Source organism: Haliotis rufescens, unplaced genomic scaffold, assembly GCF_023055435.1.
Source record: "Haliotis rufescens isolate VD_foot unplaced genomic scaffold, xgHalRufe1.0.p SCAF_1, whole genome shotgun sequence".
Lineage (NCBI taxonomy): Eukaryota > Metazoa > Mollusca > Gastropoda > Lepetellida > Haliotidae > Haliotis > Haliotis rufescens.
Genome location: NW_025963779.1, coordinates 38666316 through 38689631, shown reverse-complemented (window position 1 = coordinate 38689631; position 23316 = coordinate 38666316). Strand labels below are relative to the sequence as shown.

At 42.0% G+C, this 23316-nt stretch overlaps 1 protein-coding gene across 1 annotated transcript; it reads right to left on the bottom strand.

The window, feature by feature from the left end:
* Positions 1-6220: 6220 nt before the first annotated feature.
* Positions 6221-22831, bottom strand: LOC124135777 (solute carrier family 22 member 6-A-like). The gene is made up of 10 exons (XM_046501328.2): positions 22744-22831; positions 17994-18396; positions 16474-16704; positions 14338-14534; positions 13253-13486; positions 12525-12659; positions 9246-9334; positions 8461-8581; positions 7437-7509; positions 6221-7093 (listed from the first exon to the last, which is right to left on the bottom strand). The coding sequence occupies exons 2-10, from the start codon at positions 18375-18377 to the stop codon at positions 6914-6916; spliced, it is 1644 nt and encodes a 547-aa protein (XP_046357284.2). The 5' UTR covers positions 18378-18396; positions 22744-22831; the 3' UTR covers positions 6221-6913.
* Positions 22832-23316: the final 485 nt, after the last annotated feature.

Genomic DNA, 23316 nt, shown 5'->3' with positions numbered 1-23316 from the left:
CATATATTTACTATTGCCGGGATGAATTGAAACGTTGGGGTACAAAGAGAAAGAAAAGTTTTGCTCATTAAAATATCTTAGAAATATTTATATTATTATATAAAGAAATATAATTAGAAATAAATAATATATTTGTATGAACAAACGCAGCGCAGCTATTTGGTATCTGCGCAAACTGTATAGCTTCGAATAAGTTCTTATTTCATAAACACTTCACACAATTTTGTCTATCAAATGCATCAGTGCGCTTCTATGTCCACGTTTTGCACTAATATTGTGAAGAAGATTCCGACATGGTTTGCAAACAAGGGCAATTGATAACATCTTTCTACATAATACAATTCTGAGGCAATATTCAACAGAACTTAATTCCTTTTCAAGTTTCTTTCTCATCTCTCTCAGCATACAGATAAATGTATCAATATATTAGTGTGAACGAATATGGGTTAGTCTCACAAAATTAAATGATTGCAGGACATGGTTTGGTGTTATCTGAAAGTTTAGTGTATACAACATACAGTTTATGGTTTAGTGTGTACGGGACACGACCTGGTATAACCAGCACAAGTTTAAGTTGCACACGAGCTGGTGTCGACGGCACAAGGTTTAGAGGAACACGAGCTACAGTCCGTTTGACTCCAAATGAGAACGATGAATTGCAAAATAACTCGAAATCCAGAAAAGTGTATGAAACATCAATACGGTACTTGACCATGAATACCCTGTACTCAACAAAATCTGAATTTTGTTTATTTCAAGAAACTATTATGTAATGTTGTATAGAAATGTTTACATGACACGTAGGGGGGACAAACCGTGGAAGGCACAGCGCAAGCACGCATGTACTGCACGTTCTGTGGTAGGGGAAATGACAGAGCGTTAAGAGGGGCCGTCTCATGATAATTTCAGTCGCAATCTGACTCGCTCATGCCATAGATCTCGTCGTCGGAACTGCTGGTGCCTGAACCGACTGCCACTATTATAGGTCGGACTGTTGCTGGCCGTAGTCCATCTCGTGACCAATAACGTGGCTCTATCTCGTCAACGGCTGTGGCCACACAACGCCTCCATGTTTCTACTGTTACCCGACCAAGGGTTTCCTTTACGAGTTGTTCAACGTCTCGTAATTTGAACGTTGTGTTCGATCGTCCAACGTCACCCTTGACGATGCCCCATACCAACTCGATTGGATTCAGGTCGCAGTGATAAGGTGGCAGTCGTAAGACAGCGTTACCCTGACCCTTGATGTAACTGTCAACTTTATACACTGGTTCAGGTTTCATAGTTTTGATGATTTCATAGAGCTGTGGTTTCGTCGCTCGAGAAGGAAAGGTAATGTTCCCCCGTTGCAGCTAAGTAACCATGTCTCCTTTACGGTTATTAGAGGTTGGAGTCTTGCTTTCTGGATCCTGCACACTATGATACGGTGCATTGTCCATGACAATGAGAGACTTGGTAGGCAAAGCAGGGACTAATTTATCTTTCACCCACTCCAGAAATACTTTGCCGTTCATTTCTGTGTGGTAGTCCCTGTTGTCTTTGGCCTTGGCTCTAAGACGAGGTCACAGTCTGGGAGAAAACCCTGACTAGCAGAACCAACATGGAGAACTATGAGTCTTTCACCCTTTCCCATTGGTAACTTTCTACCAGACTCCTTACAGTCACCATTGGGTACCCACTGACTGCTGGCTGTGTGTGACGCATTTACCCATGTCTCATCTAAGAAGACGGGCTCACATCCTTCTTCACGTTTCTGCTTGATGGTACGAAGGTAATGATTTCGGAGACGAACAATGTCAGACCGTTCACACAACACAGCTCTATTTTGTCCAGTTATCTTTTTGTATTTGTAACCAAATGTATGCAACAGCTGCCATAGTTTGTACTTTGTAACACGTAAATCATGGTCAGTTTCAAGGTGTTTCTTCAAAATTCTTAGGGACAGGTACTTATTTTCTGAGTGCAGTTTAACAATTGCACGTCTGACTTGATCCCTCTGAAAACTGTCTAATTTATCAACCTTGCGTGGTTTTGACATGTTCCCTACCTCCTTGGCCTGACTATTTGTATCTCGTCGACTAACAACATTTTTAAAATTCTGAGGGGACATACCAAGAGCTTTTGAAGCTCGTTTCAAGAATTTATTAATTGCATAAAAAGGCTTTGCTCTTTCTGCTTCACTTCTAAAGAAATCATACACATTCAACATCAACTGTTTAACATCTGCTGAGTAGCGCATCTTGTCATTGAATGAACACGGTCACTGTGTAGCACGTGCAGACCGTGCTTGCGCTGTTCCTTCCACGGTGTGTCCCCCTACGTGTCATGTACACATTTCTATACAAAATTACATGATAGTTTCTTAAAGAACTTCATCCGTCATGGGTCTTAAATTAAACAAAATTCAGATTTTGTTGGGTACAGGGTATTCATGGTCAAGTACCGTATTGATGTTTCATACACTTTTCTGGATTTCGAGTTATTTTGCAATTCATCGTTCTCATTTGGAGTCAAACGGACTGTAGTGTGAACGGCACAAGGTTTAGTGGAACACGAGCTAGTGTGAACGGCACAAGTTTTAGGGGTACACGAGCTGATTTGGACGGCACTAGGTTAAGTGAAACACGACCTGGTATAGACGGCACAAGGTTTACTGTGTGAGACTCACGATCTCGTATGGACGGCTCAACGTTTAGTGTATACGGAACATGATCTGATGTGGACCCTACAAGGTTTGATGTCACACGATCTGGTGTGGACCCTACAAGGTTTGGTGTCACACGATCTGGTGTGGACCCTACAAGGTTTGGTGTCACACGATCTGGTGTGGACCCTACAAGGTTTGAGGTCACACGATCTGGTGTGGACCCTACAAGGTTTGGTGTCACACGATCTGGTGTGGACCCTACAAGGTTTAATGTCACACGATCTGGTGTGGACCCTACAGGGTTTGGTGTCACACGATCTGGTGTGGACCCTACAAGGTTTGATGTCACACGATCTGGTGTGGACCCTACAGGGTTTGGTGTCACACGATCTGGTGTGGACCCTACAAGGTTTGATGTCACACGATCTGGTGTGGACCCTACAAGGTTTGGTGTCACACGATCTGGTGTGGACCCTACAAGGTTTGGTGTCACACGATCTGGTGTGGACCCTACAAGGTTTGATGTCAAACGATCTGGTGTGGACCCTACAAGGTTTGGTGTCACACGATCTGGTGTGGACCCTACAAGGTTCGAGGTCACACGATCTGGTGTGGACCCTACAAGGTTTGGTGTCACACGATCTGGTGTGGACAAGGTTTACTGTGTGAGACTCACAATCTGGTGTGGACGCCACAAGGTTCAATGCATGCGGCTCACAGATCTGTTGTGTTTCAATTTAATCATAGATAGACTAATTTTTTGTTTATTTGCTCATCGTACCAAATTAGTACGACGAACGTTAGCTGTCAAGATTTTGCTATTGTGTTTACGCCAACAACTCATTATCGCCCGCGTCAATTGACGGATATGTAAAAATGAAATTAAATGGGAGTTTACAAATGTACCGAACGACAAGTTTGTTTGAAGGCAATTATTTAAGTGGGTAAGCCAAATCGTTTTTCGAAACAATAAGACGTTAAAAAAAGTCGGACTTACACCACCCATGTTTAAATATCACTACATTAAATATTTACATTAATAGCCAATCGATACAAAAGCTAAACATCTACTTCGAGGTTCTGGTAAAATAATCCTCCATGTTCACCGTGGATTTTCAAAAGAGATGCATTAAACATGAGAGCACCTACACACTGTCGTTTACAAATACAAAAGTTCAATATGCATACAAAAGCATATTGATTTTTGGCGTTAGTTCCAACAGAAAGGCAAGTATACGCGGATCGAGCCCACGCTTGAGGACGCGCTTACCATAGGTACGTAATTTTTAATTGCCTTGAATTGGAAAAGGCCTTGAATAATTCAAAGACAGTTATGCGTCGCTATGACAACACGTGCTGAAGAAAAATCAATATCTACAGCATGGGACATCGCTGAATACCCGGATCTACGAACAGTTAGAGCCCGGATGTGACACGAATCTCAAACGACAATTGGAGACTCACGCGTCATGACATGACAAAAGCTTATATGGTTAATAATATATCACGATTAATGTAACTTGGTAGTGAAGCAACTCATTATCAATGGTGTGTTTTGGTATATATGTTGGTTATTTATTATTGGGTACCTATAAAACATGTATACGACTTATAGAAAAGCTGGCAAGCGATGGGGTTTCACTACCTGATTTCACTTTGTGTTTCAACCAAATTAGTTCTGTATTCCATTAGGTTTTCTCTTACAACGACAATCCATTCACTAAAATGACAATCCTTTGCAAAAGTAAACCCTTGTTTAGCTTCAATACAAACAAAGGCCCAATACATGATAACACTCAACGGGAATGTTTCAGTAAACATGCCACAATGTGTTGCTACGTTCAGGGGGGGAAATCAAGTGTTCACCATTGTGTCGTCATCATCATCAAATATTTAAAACCCTGACATAAAACACGCCATAACACGCTGATGAAAGACTAGAAATCGTTGTACAAACACACCCACATTGATAGCTAGATAGATAGATAGATAGATAGATAGATAGACCGATGTAGGGTTGTAGATATACAGCTACATTGATGTAGGGTTGTATATATACAGGTACACTGATGTATGGTTGTATTTATACAGCTACACTGATGTAGGGTTGTATTTATACAGCTACACTGATGTAGGGTTGTATTTATACAGGTACACTGATGTAGGGTTGTATATATACAGCTACACTGATGTAGGGTTGTATTTATACAGCTACACTGATGTAGGGTTGTAGATATATACAGCTACACTGATGTAGGGTTGTATTTATACAGCTACACTGATGTAGGGTTGTATTTATACAGCTACACTGATGTAGGGTTGTATATATACAGCTACACTGATGTAGGGTTGTATATATACAGCTACACTGATGTAGGGTTGTATATATACAGCTACACTGATGTAGGGTTGTATTTATACAGCTACACTGATGTAGGGTTGTATTTATACAGCTACACTGATGTAGGGTTGTATATATACAGCTACACTGATGTAGGGTTGTATATATACAGCTACACTGATGTAGGGTTGTATATATACAGCTACACTGATGTAGGGTTGTAGATATATACAGCTACACTGATGTAGGGTTGTATTTATACAGGTACACTGATGTAGGGTTGTATATATACAGCTACACCGATGTAGGGTTGTATATATACAGCTAAACTGATGTATGGTTGTATTTATACAGCTACACTGATGTAGGGTTGTATATATACAGCTAAACTGATGTATGGTTGTATTTATACAGCTACACCGATGTAGGGTTGTATATATACAGCTAAACTGATGTATGGTTGTATTTATACAGCTACACTGATGTAGGGTTGTATTTATAAAGCTACACCGATGTAGGGTTGTAGATATACAGCTACACCGATGTAGGGTTGTATATATATACAGCTACACTGATGTAGGGTTGTATTTATACAGCTACACAAATGTATGGTTGTATATATACAGCTACACTGATGTAGGGTTGTATATATACAGTTACACTGATTTAGGGGGTCATATAAACCACCCTGGTGTATAGGGTATATACGTATTACTATTGCACACTCGTCCTTCTACAGACGATTAACAACCACGCACTGGGCATAATAGCAATAAAATATAACATAGTTTTTAATCCGTGGATGAGTCTCATGTCATTTAAGAATGATTAGTGAGACAGAGTTCCAACGCTTAGAAGTAACATGTCAGTATTACTTCATAAAGAATAATCCTCGCACCTACTTTCTGCCTCTACTGACGGACACCTAGTGCTTATCATCGGTTGCACATTGAAGTGGCTAATTAAGCTTGACGAATCCATTACGCAACGTTTGTGAGGATCGCACAATACTTCAACAATCAATCGTGTATAGTGATAGAGGGGAGAGGAAATTATCAGCAATCAATGACGATCGTCAATACTCAAGCACAGTGCCTGCACACCATTATGTGTGTTGCCAAACCCAGAAACTGGTGGATGTCACAGACTTCCAGCCTCATCACCCGAATTCTTCTTTGCCACCGCGGGTGTGACAAGAGGAATTAGCTCAGAGTTGTAGTCAAAGGAAGTTCGAAGTTTCAACATCTTTAATAATCACAAATCACAAATATACAGTACACAAAGAGATAGAAAACGGACATTCTGTCTCAGAGTTGGGGTATTCCAGGAAGCGGTATATCCAGAACGGAGTTTGTCTGTATACAGACTTCCAGGCTGAGGTATCTACATAACGTCATTTTTTATATAGCAGTATAAAATCAACACGTAAACCTAAACATTACAGATATGCGTCAAACGGTGCAAGTTAACCAGATGAATGGTTGTGGACTAACCACGTAACCGACACGACAGGGCCTTAATTACTACAGATGTTGTACAACATAGGATGTACAATACAAGACTAATGAATTAATATATTCAACTTGACACTAACCTAAAACATTTAAAATACACGTTTTGAATTACTGAATAAATATGGATGTACATGTCACGCTGTGACACTTTCAAGCATTTAGTCGAAGGGTAAATTTGTCTTTTATTATTGATTACATACAACAACACCACGAGCGGCACAGCAACTCAAAGGTATTGCAGCCATGAAGGAGAAACACTGATTAAGTTAAATGTCATGTTATCATGAATTCACCTAGTTCAAAAAAGCGACGAACACGTAAAGATTCATTTGAATTAATATATAATTCAAACTTTAATGGATGTCACTTCAGGAACATGAAATACAAACCGAGAATCACATCATCCTACTGTCACATCTGTGTTTCCTCAATGACAGAAGATGAGGTTATTTCGTCCGAACCCTCGACTTCTTGGATGGTATTTGGAATTTTCTTCTTATGGGTCTCTGGTAGGAAGAACGTAGCCACGGCGACTATAACGGTCATGACGCCAAAAACGATGATGGGGGCCGCCTCGGATGTCTGCTCGCCCTGTATTGGGAACAACCTGTGTGAGCCTCATCCATGCACCACGCACCCTTAGGGCATTGCTAGAATTCACGACACGCATGTAACAAATATTTGGACTATCTGAGGTGTGTTTTCCTCATTCTTCTCACACTGCACTCACTGACTCTTGTGACAGCCAGGAAACCAAGCGTACAAGCTTACAATAAACAAACTGATTATTAGACAGAGCTAGTTCCTGTGAACACGCACATTGTGAACTTGGTGTGGTTTTGCCAAAGATGACACTTCAACCTTATTTTAGCACATGAAGATGTTTTCCAGAAAGTGAGAGGACTGTATAATTGCATTCAAATTCAACACTTACCAATCTGTTTATCTGCGGTGCAATCACTCCACCCACACGGGTCCAAAATGCGCACGTCCCCATGCCAATATTCCTTCAATGAAACAAACAAGTTGTGAGTTATAATTAGGTCAGACAAAAATATAGACGCATAATTTACACTCAGCGAGAGTGAGTGAGTTGGATTTAACGCCGCTTTTAACAGTATTCCAGTTACATCACGGCGTGTCAGCTTAATGTGGAAGGAAAGCCCGAAGTGATGCAGGTCTCCGACGTTTACCACTTCGGTGAAACCCACGGGCACGGGTATGGTGCGACAAATCTAGAAACATAATCGTGGCGAATACACTCAGCGAGAAGCAGTGTGATACAACATAAAGCGAAAGTTGTCATTTTGTATCCGATTGTATCAGCTGGAATCTTCAGTGAAGACACGTGCTTAAAATCATGTCCTAAATGGACATCATAAGTTATATAAGAAACAGTATTTGTCAGTGTCACATTGTGTATTATCTTTCTCAGAACTTCTTGTCTTCTCTCAGTTGTCCTGATGACTGTTGGGTATATTTTAGACGTAACAGAAATATACAGCTGAAAGGATCTTCTCACCTGATGACTGTTGGGTATATTTTAGACGTAACAGAAATATACAGCTGAAAGGATCTTCTCACCTGATGACTGTTGGGTATATTTTAGACGTAACAGAAATATACAGCTGAAAGGATCTTCTCACCTGATGACTGTTGGGTATATTTTAGACGTAACAGAAATATACAGCTGAAAGGATCTTCTCACCTGATGACTGTTGGGTATATTTTAGACGTAACAGAAATATACAGCTGAAAGGATCTTCTCACCTGATGACTGTTGGGTATATTTTAGACGTAACAGAAATATACAGCTGAAAGGATCTTCTCACCTGATGACTGTTGGGTATATTTTAGACGTAACAGAAATATACAGCTGAAGATATCTTCGCATCTGATGAATGGTGGGTACACTGTAGACATAGACATTAAATATACAACTAAAGAGATGTTCTCACCTGATGACTGTTGGGTACACTTCAGACGTATAGAGAAATATCAAACTGAAAAGTCCACCCACAGCGAATCGTCCAACAATGGCGAAACCAGTTGATACGAGAGTTAAGTCAACACCAGAATCTAAAATACGAACATACATAATTTGCAGGTGTTGTATATTCATTTAATAATTTCATTTTATTCTATTTAGCAAAATCCAGGATTACGCATAGCCATTACTCCTAGATTGGTCCAAATGTACATCGTGTGTGATACCATCAGTCCAATATGAGCTGTCGACTACAGGCATCACAGGAACAGAAGGTAATAGGATTTCCCGCTGCTTTTAAGATGTACAGACAATGTCAGTCGACATATCAAATTACTAAGAAGTGACCTAGTTTTACATGACAGGATAAGGAAAGTTAATATTTGAAAGGGTTCTGGTTTTCCAGCTTCGATCATCCCCCCTTCTCTCCAACAGCAAATTTTGGACAAGTGTGGCATCTCAAATCGTGATGGACTTTGAATAAATGAGGGTGTAAAACGGAGCAAAAAAAGACCGAAACTGTTTTTTTATCCCGGTGGTTTAAATACCTATGCCATCTCCACAAAATGCATGTTTATCACACAAAACTTGGTGTTTTGCACCAAATCATTTCTGTCTACCGCGGTTGTGTTTGGTATGATGTTTCATGTCACTTGTATCGAGTTTGAACCACCCATAAAATTGTGACAACCATGTGCGTCACGGTAACTTTTGTTGGTGAGTGTATTACCGGGGACCTATTATACAAGTGTGTACCCGTCTCTCCTGAAGGTAACGCCCCAGCTATTATGCACGTCACAGCAGCCAGCAGGGCGAAGGAAATGACCGCAACTCTTCGTTTTATCCTGTAAAGTACAACACATTTAATCCACACACAAATATAAAGTCTCAGAAATAGGCAATATTACTAGGGGAAATGGATGACAGACCTATTGGTGTGTAAACTGACTTCAATGATATCCTAGAGTAGGGTGTAGGGTACACTCATCGATGTGTATGCTGACTTCAATGATATCCCAGAGAAGGATGCAGGCTAAACATATCGGTGTATATGCTGACTTCAATGAAATCCTGTAAAAACAAGTTGGGTAGACCTATCGGTGTGTATGCTGACTTCGAAGATATCCTGTAAAGGCAAGTTGGGTAGACCTATCGGTGTGTGTGCTGACTTCAATGATATCTTGTAAAAGCAAGTTGGGTAGATCTATCGATGTGTATGCTTACTTCAGTGATATCCTGTTAAAGCAAGTTGGGTAGACCTATTGGTGTGTATACTGACTTCAATGATATCCTAGAGATAAGTGTAGGGTACACTTATCAATGTGTATGCTGACTTCAATCATATCCCAGAGTAGGGTGTAGGGTACACTCATCGATGTGTATGCTGACTTCAATGATATCCCAGAGTAGGGTGTAGGGTACACTCATCGATGTGTATGCTGACTTCAATGATATCCAAGAGTAGGGTGTAGGGTACACTCATCGATGTGTATGCTGACTTCAATGATATCCTAGAGATAAGTGTAGGGTACACTCATCGATGTGTATGCTGACTTCAATGATATCCCAGAGAAGGATGTAGGCTAGACATATCAGTGCATATGCTGACCTCAATGATATCTTGTAAAAACAAGCTGAGTAGACCTATCGGTGTATATGCTGACCTCAATAATATCCCATGCCGGATGTAGAGGAGATCTATCGGTGTGTATGCTGACTTCAATGAAATCCTGTAAGAGCAAGTTGGGTAGACCTATCGGTTTGTATGCTGACTTCAATGATATCCTGTAAAAACAAGTTGGGTAGACCTATCGGAGGGTATGCTGACTTCAATGATAGCCAGGAGCAGGATGTAGGGGAGACTTATCGGTGTGTATACTGACTTCAGTGATATCCTGTAAAAACAAGTTGGGTAGACCTATCGGAGGGTATGCTGACTTCAATGATTGCCAGGAGCAGGATGTAGGGGAGACTTATCGGTGTGTATACTGACTTCAGTGATATCCTGTAAAAACAAGTTGGGTAGACCTATCGGAGGGTATGCTGACTTCAATTATAGCCAAGAGCAGGATGTAGGGGAGACTTATCGGTGTGTATACTGACTTCAGTGATATCCTGTAAAAACAAGTTGGGTAGACCTATCGGAGGGTATGCTGACTTCAATTATAGCCAAGAGCAGGATGTAGGGGAGACTTATCGGTGTGTATACTGACTTCAGTGATATCCTGTAAAAACAAGTTGGGCAGACCTATCGGTGTGTATGCTGACTTCAATGATATCCCAGGGAAGGATGTAGGCTAGACATATCGGTGTATATGCTGACTTCAATGATATCCTGTGAAAGCAAGTTGGGTAGACCTACGGTGTGTATGCTGACTTCAATGATATCCTGTAAAAGCAAGTTGGGTAGACGTATCGATATGTATGCCGACTTCAATGATATCCTGTAAAAGCAAGTTGGGTAGACCTATCGGTGTGAATGCTGACTTCAATGATATCCTTTAAAAGAAAGTTGGGTAGATCTATCGGTGTGTATGCTGACTTCAATGATATCCTGTAAAAGCAAGTAGGGTAGACCTATCGGAGGGTATGCTGACTTCAATGATAGCCAAGAGCAGTAGGGGAGACTTATCGGTGCATATACTGGCTTCAGCGCGACTATCCTTAATGTCTTGAAGGAACACTGTTACTCAAATCGTTTATGAGGATTGGCTGTTATCATTTGATTATTAATGCTGAGTCATACATATCCTCACCTCGTTCAACTAATTGCTAATGAAAGGCATTAAGCAATGGCATCATGGCAGCAGCATGGGTCGATATTTACCAGTATTCATAATGCTATCAGTTTTTTAATAATAGTTTACACACCTCGAAAAGGGTATTTTGCTCTATTGACGTAGACATTCGTCTTTGTTAATACTGGACTATTTCATTCCTATGAGGATACCAGTGATGACGCTCCCGAAGGTCGTATGTGAGACATGATCTGAGACATGCATCTACTCAGTGTATCTGTATGTTTGAAGGGAAACATATAATAGTTGATATGTAAAGCCTTTATCTGCATAATACACATTCATGGTAATCAATATAATAATCGTCATTCCTAAATCAGACGATTGTGGTCCTTTTAAAGTTTCAGTTTTAAGATATACGGAGGAATAGTTTGGTATTCTGAATAAAATTTAAATATGAATAACGAAAAACATTGAATCATATACCTTGTTTAAACGTTAAGGGCTATAACTTTTTATCCTTCACAACGCTTGTGACAACAACCCGGTACCATAAGACTAATTAGTCCCACAAAAGAGGCAATTTGTTTCGCAAGTATCCGCGGATTATCCGCAGTAAGTCGGCGTAATGTTTGCGTAGCTACGCAGAAATAACGTTAAAGACCTTTGCGTTGTTGTACACAGATGTAATGCCTAGTTGTGGACTCGCATACCCTGATATGTTGACTTACTTCATCGTGACACAGATGGGATGCCCAGTACTGGACTCGCGTACCCCCTGTTGACTTGCTTCATCGTGACACAGATGGGATGCCCTATGTTGACTTACTTCATCGTGACACAGATTGGATGCCCTATGCTGACTGGCTTCATCGTGACACAGATGGGATGCCCTATGTTGACTTACTTCATCGTGACACAGATGGGATGCCCTATGTTGACTTACTTCATCGTGACACAGATGGGATGCCCTATGTTGACTTACTTCATCGTGACACAGATGGGATGCCCTATGTTGACTTACTTCATCGTGACACAGATGGGATGCTCTATGTTGACTTACTTCATCGTGACACAGATGGGATGCCCTATGTTGACTTGCTTCATCATGACACAGATGGGATGCCCTATGTTGACTTGCTTCATCGTGACACAGATGGGATGCCCTATGTTGACTTACTTCATCGTGACACAGATGGGATGCCCTATGTTGACTTACTTCATCGTGACACAGATGGGATGCCCTATGTTGACTTACTTCATCGTGACACAGATGGGATGCCCTATGTTGACTTACTTCACCATGACATATATGCCTATGATGTAGGCCAGCATTTCGACGCAGCCGCCGATGAAGAAATTGAGATACTTGTTGCCAGCCAGTGATGTGATCTTGAAAGTCAATCCATAGTAACCAACTGCAACGGCAAACCTAGATCCACAAAAACACCATTGGTATCAGATTAATAGGTGATTTAATATATCGTGCGATAAGCAATGTCAACGAAACTCTTCAATCTTGCGAAGAAAGATGATAATTGAGGATCTATTTCTGAACGAGGGATTCGTAGTTACGTATTAGAGACCAATATTTGTCGAATGGTATTTTGTATATTGTATCGTGACACATTTCGTGAACATTTCGTGTGTATTATTTCATACACATCTTATATATTATTTCTAATATTACATCTTGTTCGGAGACATAAAAGTGAGTGAGTGAGTTGGGTTTAATGCCGATTTTAACATTATTCCAGTTATATCATGGCGTATCAGCTTAATGTGGGAGGAAAGCCTGAAGTGATGCAGGTTTCAGACGTTTACCACTTCGGAGAAACCCACGAGCACGGGTATGGTGCTGACAAACCTAGAAATATAATTGGGGAGAACCGGGATTCGAACCTACAATCATAGGTCTCTGGCGTGCCCAAGGGATGCAATTCACAGCGAATCGCGGCGCCTAAGACGACTGGGCCACCCGTGCCCCCGGAGACATAAAAGGTCCAAACGATAATATTTGATCACCATATGTAAAAGAGTAGAATACTTCGCTTCCTCATCTGGGGGGTCTTCAACAGATCTAAGAAGGTGTATTGCTGTTTAGAAGACGCTCCTTTAACTTCTGCCAAAGAACGCACCGAGGCCCACGATTCCTTGGGGAAGTCCTTCCTGTTGAAGGTGGTTACCCTGGAGACGCACTTCTCCGCGTCGGCCAGTCTTCCACGCATTATCATCCACCGCAGGGATTCTGGCATGACGCTGGGGTGCGAAAAAAACGGTGATCCGTTTAAGATTATCTTTATTGCAATTTCATCATTATAACACTTTAAGATGAGAACGTTTGGTGAATCCACATCACTTTCTAGTTATCTACGTAAGAGGCGACTAACGGGATCAAGTGGTCAGGCTCGCTGACTTGGTTGATAAATGTCATCGTATTCCATTTGCGTGGATCGATACTCATGATATCAAACACTTGATTGCCTGGTCCAGACACGATTATTTACAGACCGTCGTCATATAGCTGGAATATTGCTGGTTGCGCCGTTAAACAACAAACAAACAAACGTTCTGTCATTGGTTCCAAATATATGCAGATACTTTTATGAACGTGGAGGCAGGCTAGTTTGCGGTGCGGTCTAAGGTATGGGTTTCCAATGTTGAACAACATTTGATTAACATTGCCCCTGTCGTTCTCACTTTGGTGACACAAACTATTATTTTGTTAAGGTTCTATCAAGGTAAAACATATTGTGACTTTTTAATATTAGATGTTATGGATTGGGCTTGAGTTAGGTGTGGTTATTTATCCTCTCATTGATCCGTTGAATATCAAGATCGAAAAGAAAAACCGGAAATGGCGGCCCCCAAAGAAACCACGACAGGCTTTTGGAATCACTTTTCTTAGTTCACTTTTGGTAAAAAGAAGATCGAAGTGCATATTTTGAAGTGAGTAAGGACAAATTCGTATATGGATGTCAACAATATTTTATGATTTTTAGCCGTTGGCTACATGTTTCTAACTGGTCGACACGTATCCGCCAGTAGTGACAGAAAACTGACGCGACCTCAGGGGAGAGGGGATAGGGCAACGCACCTCAGTCACCCACCATATGTAAAACAGAGCCAGACCGCTTGGAATGCTGATTGCCAGCTGTATGTAGCGCCAGTCACGGACAAGATATGCAATGGCCGCAATTGCAATGACACTTGCTCCCCAGAAACACTCTAGAATCGCCCCAGCTAGAGGTCTATAGGCCGGGACAAACATCTCAGCTACGAGGACATATGTACTTATCTGAAGACCCTGCAAGAGAGTGTACCTATTACAGTTTGGCTGTATTAAATACGACATGCATACGATGTTATGACCGTGGATGATGCGCTCACTCATAGAAACATGTTAATCTTTCTACGTCATCCTGAAAAGAAATCAAATATATGTGGCCCAAACAAATCAATCAACTGTTTTTGGATTATAATTGTTTGAAGTGAGGAGATGACAAATTGAATTGTTTACTTTAAAACATCTGAAATTGGATACCATTTCTTTTAAATATTTAAAGATTGTTATAATTTGTCTCTATAGATGAAAATATTAAAAGATGATAAAATGAGTGTTTTTATTCTGTCCCAACGTATCGCTGATAGGTTAACTATAGATTGGTAGCTAAGCATGGTAAAGTGTTCCCGGTGACCAAATCACAATCAGAAACTTGGAAATAAAAAAGTATATTCAGTGGAACAAGTAACCAGTATGCTCGGCCTATTTAATTTTCACTAAACTTATACGAATGAGCTATTAAGGGGAAGGTTCACTTACACAAACACCAATCAAACATATCCATGTTAAAATATAATGGACCGCCTCCGTGGTCTAGTGATAGAGCGACCGCCCGGCCGCGTCAAACCAAAAGACGTGTAAAGATGGTACTTGATGTTACCCTGTCTGGCGCTCAGCATTGGGGCTAAAACAAGGACTGGTCGGCCCGGAGTCTGTATACTGTGTCCGAGTGGGGTATTCATGTTATACTATGGGCTAGCAAATCGGCATCAGTCCGGACTAGTACAAGCAGACACACACAAACACGCACGCACACACACACACACACACACACACACACACACACACACACACACACACCACTAAGCAAAATGTTGATAAAATACATGATATGATTGTGGATGCTCGACGACTAGCAAATACAGGAGAGTTCTCTCATGACAGAGTAAAGAACATTCCTGGGAATGAACTGGGCATGACAAAGGTTTCCACACGCCGGATTCCAAGACTTCTGACTCCTGACCAGAAACGCTCCGGGTCGTGAGAATCTCGTCGTTTTGAAGCAGACTCAGCTGATTTTGTTGAGCGATTTGTAACCATGGACGAGGCCTGTGTTCAACACTATCAGCCAGAGACTAACCAACAGTCAAAGCAGTGGAAACATCTGACGTCCAACAGCGGGCAAGGTGATGGCTGGTGGATTAAGCCCTCCAAAGGTAAAACCATTAATGGCCTATAGTATTCCGTCTGCCTAGGCGAATATCAAGGCTAAACGTCCGAATGTCAAGGCTAAACGTCATGGAACATCCTCCGTAATCATCAGATTTGGCACCGTCTGATGGCCACTCTTCCTAAACTCGAAGAAAAAACTGTCTCACAAGCTTTATGTAAATGATGGTGAAGTCAGTTCTACTGTGGAGGACCTTTACGTCACCAGGAGGAAGCCTTCAACACCAGTGGAATACAGGTTCCAGGATCGTTGGTAGAGTGTGTGGACTTCGATGGGGATTACGTTGAAAACTATTAAGCAACCAACACCATCAGTTTAGTCCATCATAGTCAGGCTCGGGACTGTTCCGTCACACATCTACCAACATAAAATGCCTTAAATTGATTTGGTTGGTTGGTTGGTTGTTTTACGCCGCACTCAGCAATATTCCAGTTATATGACGGCGATCTGTAAATAATCGAGTCTGGACCAGACAATCCAGTGATTGATATCATGAGCATCGATCCGCGCAATTGGGATCGATGACCTGCATCAACCAGGTCAGCGAGCCTGACCACCCGATCCCGTTAGTCGCCTTTTACGACAAGCACAGTCGCCTTTTACGGCAAGCATGGGTTGCTGAAGACCTATTCTACCCCGGATCTTGACGGGTCGCCTTAAATTGAAACAATTATAAGTGAATATTTACAAAACAAATACATTGAACGTCGTATATAAAAAGACTTCGAGTACCTGTAGAAAGATGCCTTCCACAAATCGGAGACAAACAAACCAGGTGTAGGATGGGACAAAGTGTATTCCAAGACCGATGACCACGGGAGCATACAGAGTGACCAGCATTATGGGTCTGCGGCCAAACCTATCCGACAGGTACCCGAACAGTAGACCTCCCAGCATCACTCCACAGAAATAGACGGTCGTGGCCAGGCTTCTCAGGCTGTCGTCATCGCATACCAAGTCCCACTGTTTATAAAGTAGGTTAATGCTACATTATCAAAACAGAAGATAGAAGTCGAAAACATTGAACTACACAGTTGCCGAACATTTTAAAAGATTTTTAACAGTTTCGCAATTTGAATGGAACTACACTAAAATTACTCCATTTCAATTCGGCAAATCGAAATTAAACAAAAACACAGCGTAGAAACACATTATGTATGCATCTAGCGTAGCAAGTTTAGTATTTAGTTGACATACGAGTTTTCCGGTTGTAGTTTCACAATTGTCATTCTGAATGACATTATCTAATACATGTATACTCTGCAAAAACAAAAGAAACGCAAAAGTAGTAAAACCGTAAATATCTGACAGAATGCAAAAGACGAAATTAATACCAAAAACGAATAGGTCATTTCTGCATGGGTTAGGATTGACTAGCGTGGAAAGAATTAGGTACTGCAGAAATCTTGTGAAAAGATGTGAAAATCGCAAAAACACTTCCACGTGAGAGCCCAGCGCCGAAACACAGCAACATGACATGTAGGTGCAACATTACTTGTTTGGCTATAAAAACCTTAGGTTTTCATTTGCATGCCTTCACAATCTTACAACATGTGAACATCGAAAACATGCCACTGACTGACGGAAGCCCAAAGCAAAAACATCGGCCGTCTGCGAACAGGTGAATCATCTTTGTTTTTTCCACGTAGCACCAAGCACCTTTACAAGACTGTGGGACACACGGGGCAACACGTAACCTTCCCAGATACTGTCGACAACATACCAGAGCACAGGTCAGAATCATACCGCTACGTCATTCATACGGCCACCTCTACAACTTTGGCAATACCAGGATATCAGCCCAGATAGTTTACGCGCTTAAGGTATTCGCGCTAGACGACCAGTTCGAGGTGTTATTTTGACGAACCTACTGTTCCATGAGTGCCATATTTTAACTCGGTCAATGCCAATATATAAAATATACATCTCAAATTACTTTTGCCTTCCTTTTTTTTGCAGAGTAGATATATATAGCTGAGTTAAGTGACGAGGACTAGCCATTTTTGACTGCCATCAACAGCACCATTGGAGGCCAACTTTCAGATTTTCTAGGGTCCAACATGGCATATTGTTGTAAAAATTATTAAATCCTACAAATGCAAATGTGCAGCATTAAAAAACAGTTTACCGTATTAGATTAGCAATGATATACACGCATGTTGACATCAGAATGACGAGCCGTGATATTGCTGGAATATTGCTAAAAGCGGCGTAAACCCATACTCACTCACTCACACTCACTCATCATGTACCTCCGTCCCAATAGTTGTCTCCCTTCCATCGGTGTCATACGTCCATTGGCCAGGCTTACAGCTGAAGGTCAGGTTAACACCATCGTCCAGGAAGAGTTTTGTGTCACACTGCCCAGATTCTTGACCAATAACTGTCTTATTGGTAGAATTATGAATATAGACAGAAATATTTCCTACGGCGTGACAGGTGTGGGTGATCCGAGCGCCAAAAAACGCCATGATAACGTGGTTAAACACCAGTGGACAGTAGTTGAAACAGAGCAGTATGAAGACAAGTATTTGGAATCTTCCCGTTTTCCCCATCTCGTCGATCAGCTCATCCATCTTTATACTCAGAGGGGACACCTTGTCATCTGTGGCTCCAGGCGTCTCCGTGGTGGCCATTTCCAGTGCGTTATGTGTACTACAAAGAAAGTTATATCACAGCATTTCATCTAATATCAGTGAGAATCCACGTGCAGGGGCATGATGCAATCATACCAAGGGGCAGCGGATCCTGGCACCTAACGGTGTTTGTTTGTTTTCTTTCCAGATGATTCAAAAGTGCACAGAGGTACTTACATTTGTTCCTGTTTCACTTGAGTACCTAAACGGATACTACCCAATTACACAACTACAAGTGGTGGACCGACCAAAATCAGGGCGTCAAGTGTCACTGAGCTGATACTACATCACACCCGACCAATATCAGGACGTCAGATGTCACTGAGCTGATACTACATCACATCCGACCAATATCAGGGAGTCAGATGTCACTTAGCTGATACTACATCACATACGACATACATCAGGGCGCCAGATGTCTTAGAGCTGATACTACATCACATACGACATATATCAGGGCGCCAGATGTCACTGAGCTGATACTACATCAAATACGACAAAAAAAAGGGCGCCAGATGTCACGGAGCCGATACTTCATCACATACGACATACATCAGGGCGCAAGATATCTTAGAGCTGATACTACATCAAATACGACATATATCAGGGCGACAGATGTCACTGAGCTGATACTACATCACACCCGACCAATATCAGGGCGTCAGGTGTCACTGACCTGATACTACATCACATCGGACCAATATCAGGGCGTCAAATGTCACTGACCTGATACTACATCACGCCCGACCAATATCAGGGCACCAGATGTCACTGACCTGATACTACATCACACCCGACCAATATCAGGGCGTAAGGTGTCAATGAGCTGATACTACATCACACCCGACAAATATCAGGGGGTCAGATGTCACTGAGCTGATACTACAACACACCTCACAAATATCAGGGCGTCAGATGTCACTTAGCTGATACTACATCACACCTGGCAAATATGAGGGCGTCAGATAACACTGAGCTGATACTACAACACACCTCACAAATATCAGGGCGTCAGATGTCACTGAGCTGATACTACATCACACCTCACAAATATCAGGGCGTCAGATGTCACTTAGCTGATACTACATCACACAAGACCAATATCAGGGCGTCAGATGTCACTGAGCTGATACTACAACACACCTCACAAATATCAGGGCGTCAGATGTCACTGAGCTGATACTACATCACACCTCACAAATATCAGGGCGTCAGATGTCACAGAGCTGAAACTACATCACACAAGACCAATATCAGGGCGTCAGATGTCACTGAGCTGATACTACATCATACCCGACCAGTATCAGGGCGTCAGATAACACTGAGCTGATACTACATCACACCCGACCAATATCAGGGCGTCAGGTGTCACAGAGCTGATACTACATCACACGCAACCAATATCAGGGCGCCAGGTATCAATGAGCTGATACTACATCACACCCGACCAATATCACAGCGCAAGGTGTCACTAAGCTGATAGTACATCACACCCGACCAATATCAGGGCGTCAGATGCCACAGAGCTCAAAAATACATCACACGCGACCAATATCAGGGCGTCAGATGTCACTGAGCTGATACTACATCACACCCGACAAATATCAGGGCGTCAGATAACACTGAGCTAAAACTACATCACACGAGGCCAATATCAGGGCGTCAGATGTCACTCAGCTGATACTACATCATACCCGACCAGTATCAGGGCGTCAGATAACACTGAGCTGATACTACATCACACCCGAACAATATCAGGGCGGCAGATGCCACAGAGCTTAAACTACATCACACGCGACCAATATCAGGGCGTCAGGTGTCACTGAGCTGATACTACATCACACCCGAACAATATCAGGGCACCAGATGTCAAAGAGCTGATACTACATCACACCCGACCAATATCAGGGCGTCAGGTGTCACAGAGCTGATACCACATCACACCCGACCAATATCAGGGAGTCAGGTGTCACTGAGCTGATACTACATCACATCCGACCAGTACCAGGAAAGCAGGCGCCACCGAGCCCTGAGAAGGAGTTGGTAGTGGTGGATGTTTTCGGTAAATAGCTATAGCTGATACCTTTGAAAGATGGATGTTGTAAGGACAAAGCGTTTGAAGACATCTTCAAAGAAGGAAGACAACCCAAGCGAATACGCACTGACCGAGGTCAGTTGAAGACTGCCAAGACCAGCTAGACCTATAGAACCTATATACATGTCACTTACAGACTTACCAGAATTTGAAACAACTGCAGATCTTGCCGACAGTTTAAAACAAGACGTTTCACAGAACCATTGATATGTAGCCATCTAAAGTGACCAAAGACAAGGATACATCGGTCTGGTTGCGAATGTACTGGCTTAAGAAGAATATACACTCAGTGAAGAAGACAGCAGCGAAAGAAATCTTTCCGTTGTAAAGTGTGTGACAGGGTGAGACTGACTGACATGAGGACCCCTTTCCCCACAAAATACCATGAGCGATGGACAGGGGAGAGTTTTACTATTGCCCACAGATTCCACGATGAGGTCTAGTTCTCTACAGAATATGGAGAAGACATACAGAGACGTATCTGTCAGTCGGAACTACAGGAAGTGGATGTGAGGGAGGATGACATGCGGGAAGTTGAGACAGTCCTCAAGACAAGAGGAAGAACCTTATATTGTCAAGTGGCTTCACTGGCCGAAGAACTTAATTCATGGATGAAAGCATCTCCTGCAAATAGTATACCTAATTAATGTTAATTTTGGACTAGGTCCCACACCTTGTGACGACCTGAACGCACGGGGATATTTCAATGTATGTAAGAGCTCTGTACTCGTTTTTATAGCATCTTGTCCATTTTATAAGCGTGAAGCTGGATAATTGTTTGTGTGATCAAATAGCAAATTTCATGTGTCATAAAGAGCCGGTCAACTGATTGCACTTTGCAATATTCCAGCCATATGACGACGGTCTGTAAATGATCGAGAACAGATGACATGCAATCAATTAAGTCATCGAACCTGACCACCCGATCTGGGTAAATTGGGACCAATATTCCCACGGGTTGGTTATTTAGAAATAAGTGAATATTCTTACCGAATATTCGCATGTCATAGACAATGGCGTTACACCAAACAATATGAAAGCACTGTATAGTCGTTTGCGATTCTGCACAAAAATAAACGGCATTTTCGCTGGTGGTGTGGCAGTCAACCAACAGGTGCAGACGCCTACCTACATTGGATCAGGAGCCGTGTTGGTGACAATGTGTCAGTGTTTTGTCATAACCTAGATGCCCACTGTTCAGATACAATGAGTGAGTGAGTTGGGTTTAACGACGCTTTTAACAGTATTCCAGTTATATGACGGCGTGTCAGCTTAATGTAGGAGGAAAGCCTGAAGTGATGCAGGTCTCAGACTTCGTTGAAACCCACGAGCACGGATATGGTGCTGACAAACCTGGAAACATAATCGGGGCGAACCGGGATTCGAACCCACAACCATAGGTTACTGGCGTGCCCGTGGGACGCAATTCTGCACAGCGAATCGCGGCGCCTTAGACGACTGGGCCACCCGTGCCCCCTCAGATACAATGAACTGCTTGCATCGAGTTATTTCATACAAGAGAGCTTTAAACTGTACAATATAAAGCTGTTCACTAAACCAACCACCCGTGAAGATCCGGGCCAGAATATTCGCCTAATCACCCTGTATGATATCCTTTTACTTCCCAGTTTTGTTTTTGAGACCACCCCTACACCTGTTTTATTTTCTTATCATACCATAGACTTGATGGGTATGAAATGAAAACCCCATAACTTGGGCAGTTCGGTTACTCACCCTATCTAAATTAATAAATGGTTTTCCTCTATCTTTCTAAAGTGTAAAGATCATTTTCCAATACAGACTCCATTTAGTGTACCATGGTTATGGCTATGCAAGTGTCATGTAACATGCATCATGGGAGCAATGTTAACAAAAACACGCAGCGTCATCTTGTTATTTTAGAGGATGTACGTCTAGAATTTTCTCAAAATGATTTTGTGTGTGGATTAGATGTTTTATGAAGACTACATTATTATCATTATAACGGAGTCACGTGCGCATATTTCTTTAGTCCCTTTCCAACAGTCATCATTGGACTTAAAATAAATGTGAACTTCCTGTTTTCGTTCGAATTTGTCTCCTGTAAACTTGTTGATAGGACTCTTTGTAACTGAAATACTTCAAACCACAGGTTGGGCGATCGGTAGTTACTCGATATTTCAATAACAACAGTCTGTGAAAAATTATATCCTTTTTTTAACAGTTTTTTAGCATTTCCGACAGTACTTTAGTCAAAACAACAGTGCTCATACAATGCTCGTGTTTACTTACTGTTCACTCTGTGTTGTTGTTCAACCTTAAGGCAAAAACTCCAACAATGCAGGCTGCGAGGAATGAATTTTCCCGTGATGACATAAGCTAAAACCTTCAGTGGTGGAACACTTACTGTGGGAGCCGTATAAAGAGCTCGTATATCTTACTTTGAGGTACATGTTGACACGATGCAATCACTTTAAAAATACAGTGACATATGTTATCGCATTTAATCTTATCGCAACGACACAGTCATCAAGCCTGCGCGCCCGGTGAGACCCGTGAAGATCCGGGGAATAGGTCTTCTGCAACCCATGCTTGCCCTTAAAGGCGACTGTGCTTGTCGTGAGAGGCGACTAACGGGATAGGGTGGTCAGGCTCGCTGACTTGGTTGATGCATGTTAACGATCCCAATTGTCTGGATCGATACTCCTGATATTAATCACTGGATTGTCTGGTCCAGACTCGATTATTTACAGACCGCCGTCATATAGCTGGAATATTGCTGAGTGCGGCGTTAAACAACAAACCAACCAACCAACCCGGCGTATAAGTTGCCTCTTAAAGAGCATAGGTTGCTGGGGATCGAAT

What these genes read in the sequence shown, in the direction of transcription:
- LOC124135777 (XM_046501328.2), bottom strand. Translation starts at nt 18,377, where the DNA reads ATGGCCACCACGGAGACGCCTGGAGCCACAGATGACAAGGTGTCCCCT. An exon ending in GGCATATATGTCATGGTGAA is followed by an intron (nt 9,335 to 12,524) that starts GTAAGTCAACAT and finishes TGTACTTTACAG; the next exon opens with GATAAAACGAAGAGTTGCGG. An exon ending in CACCGCAGATAAACAGATTG is followed by an intron (nt 7,094 to 7,436) that starts GTAAGTGTTGAA and finishes TTCCCAATACAG; the next exon opens with GGCGAGCAGACATCCGAGGC.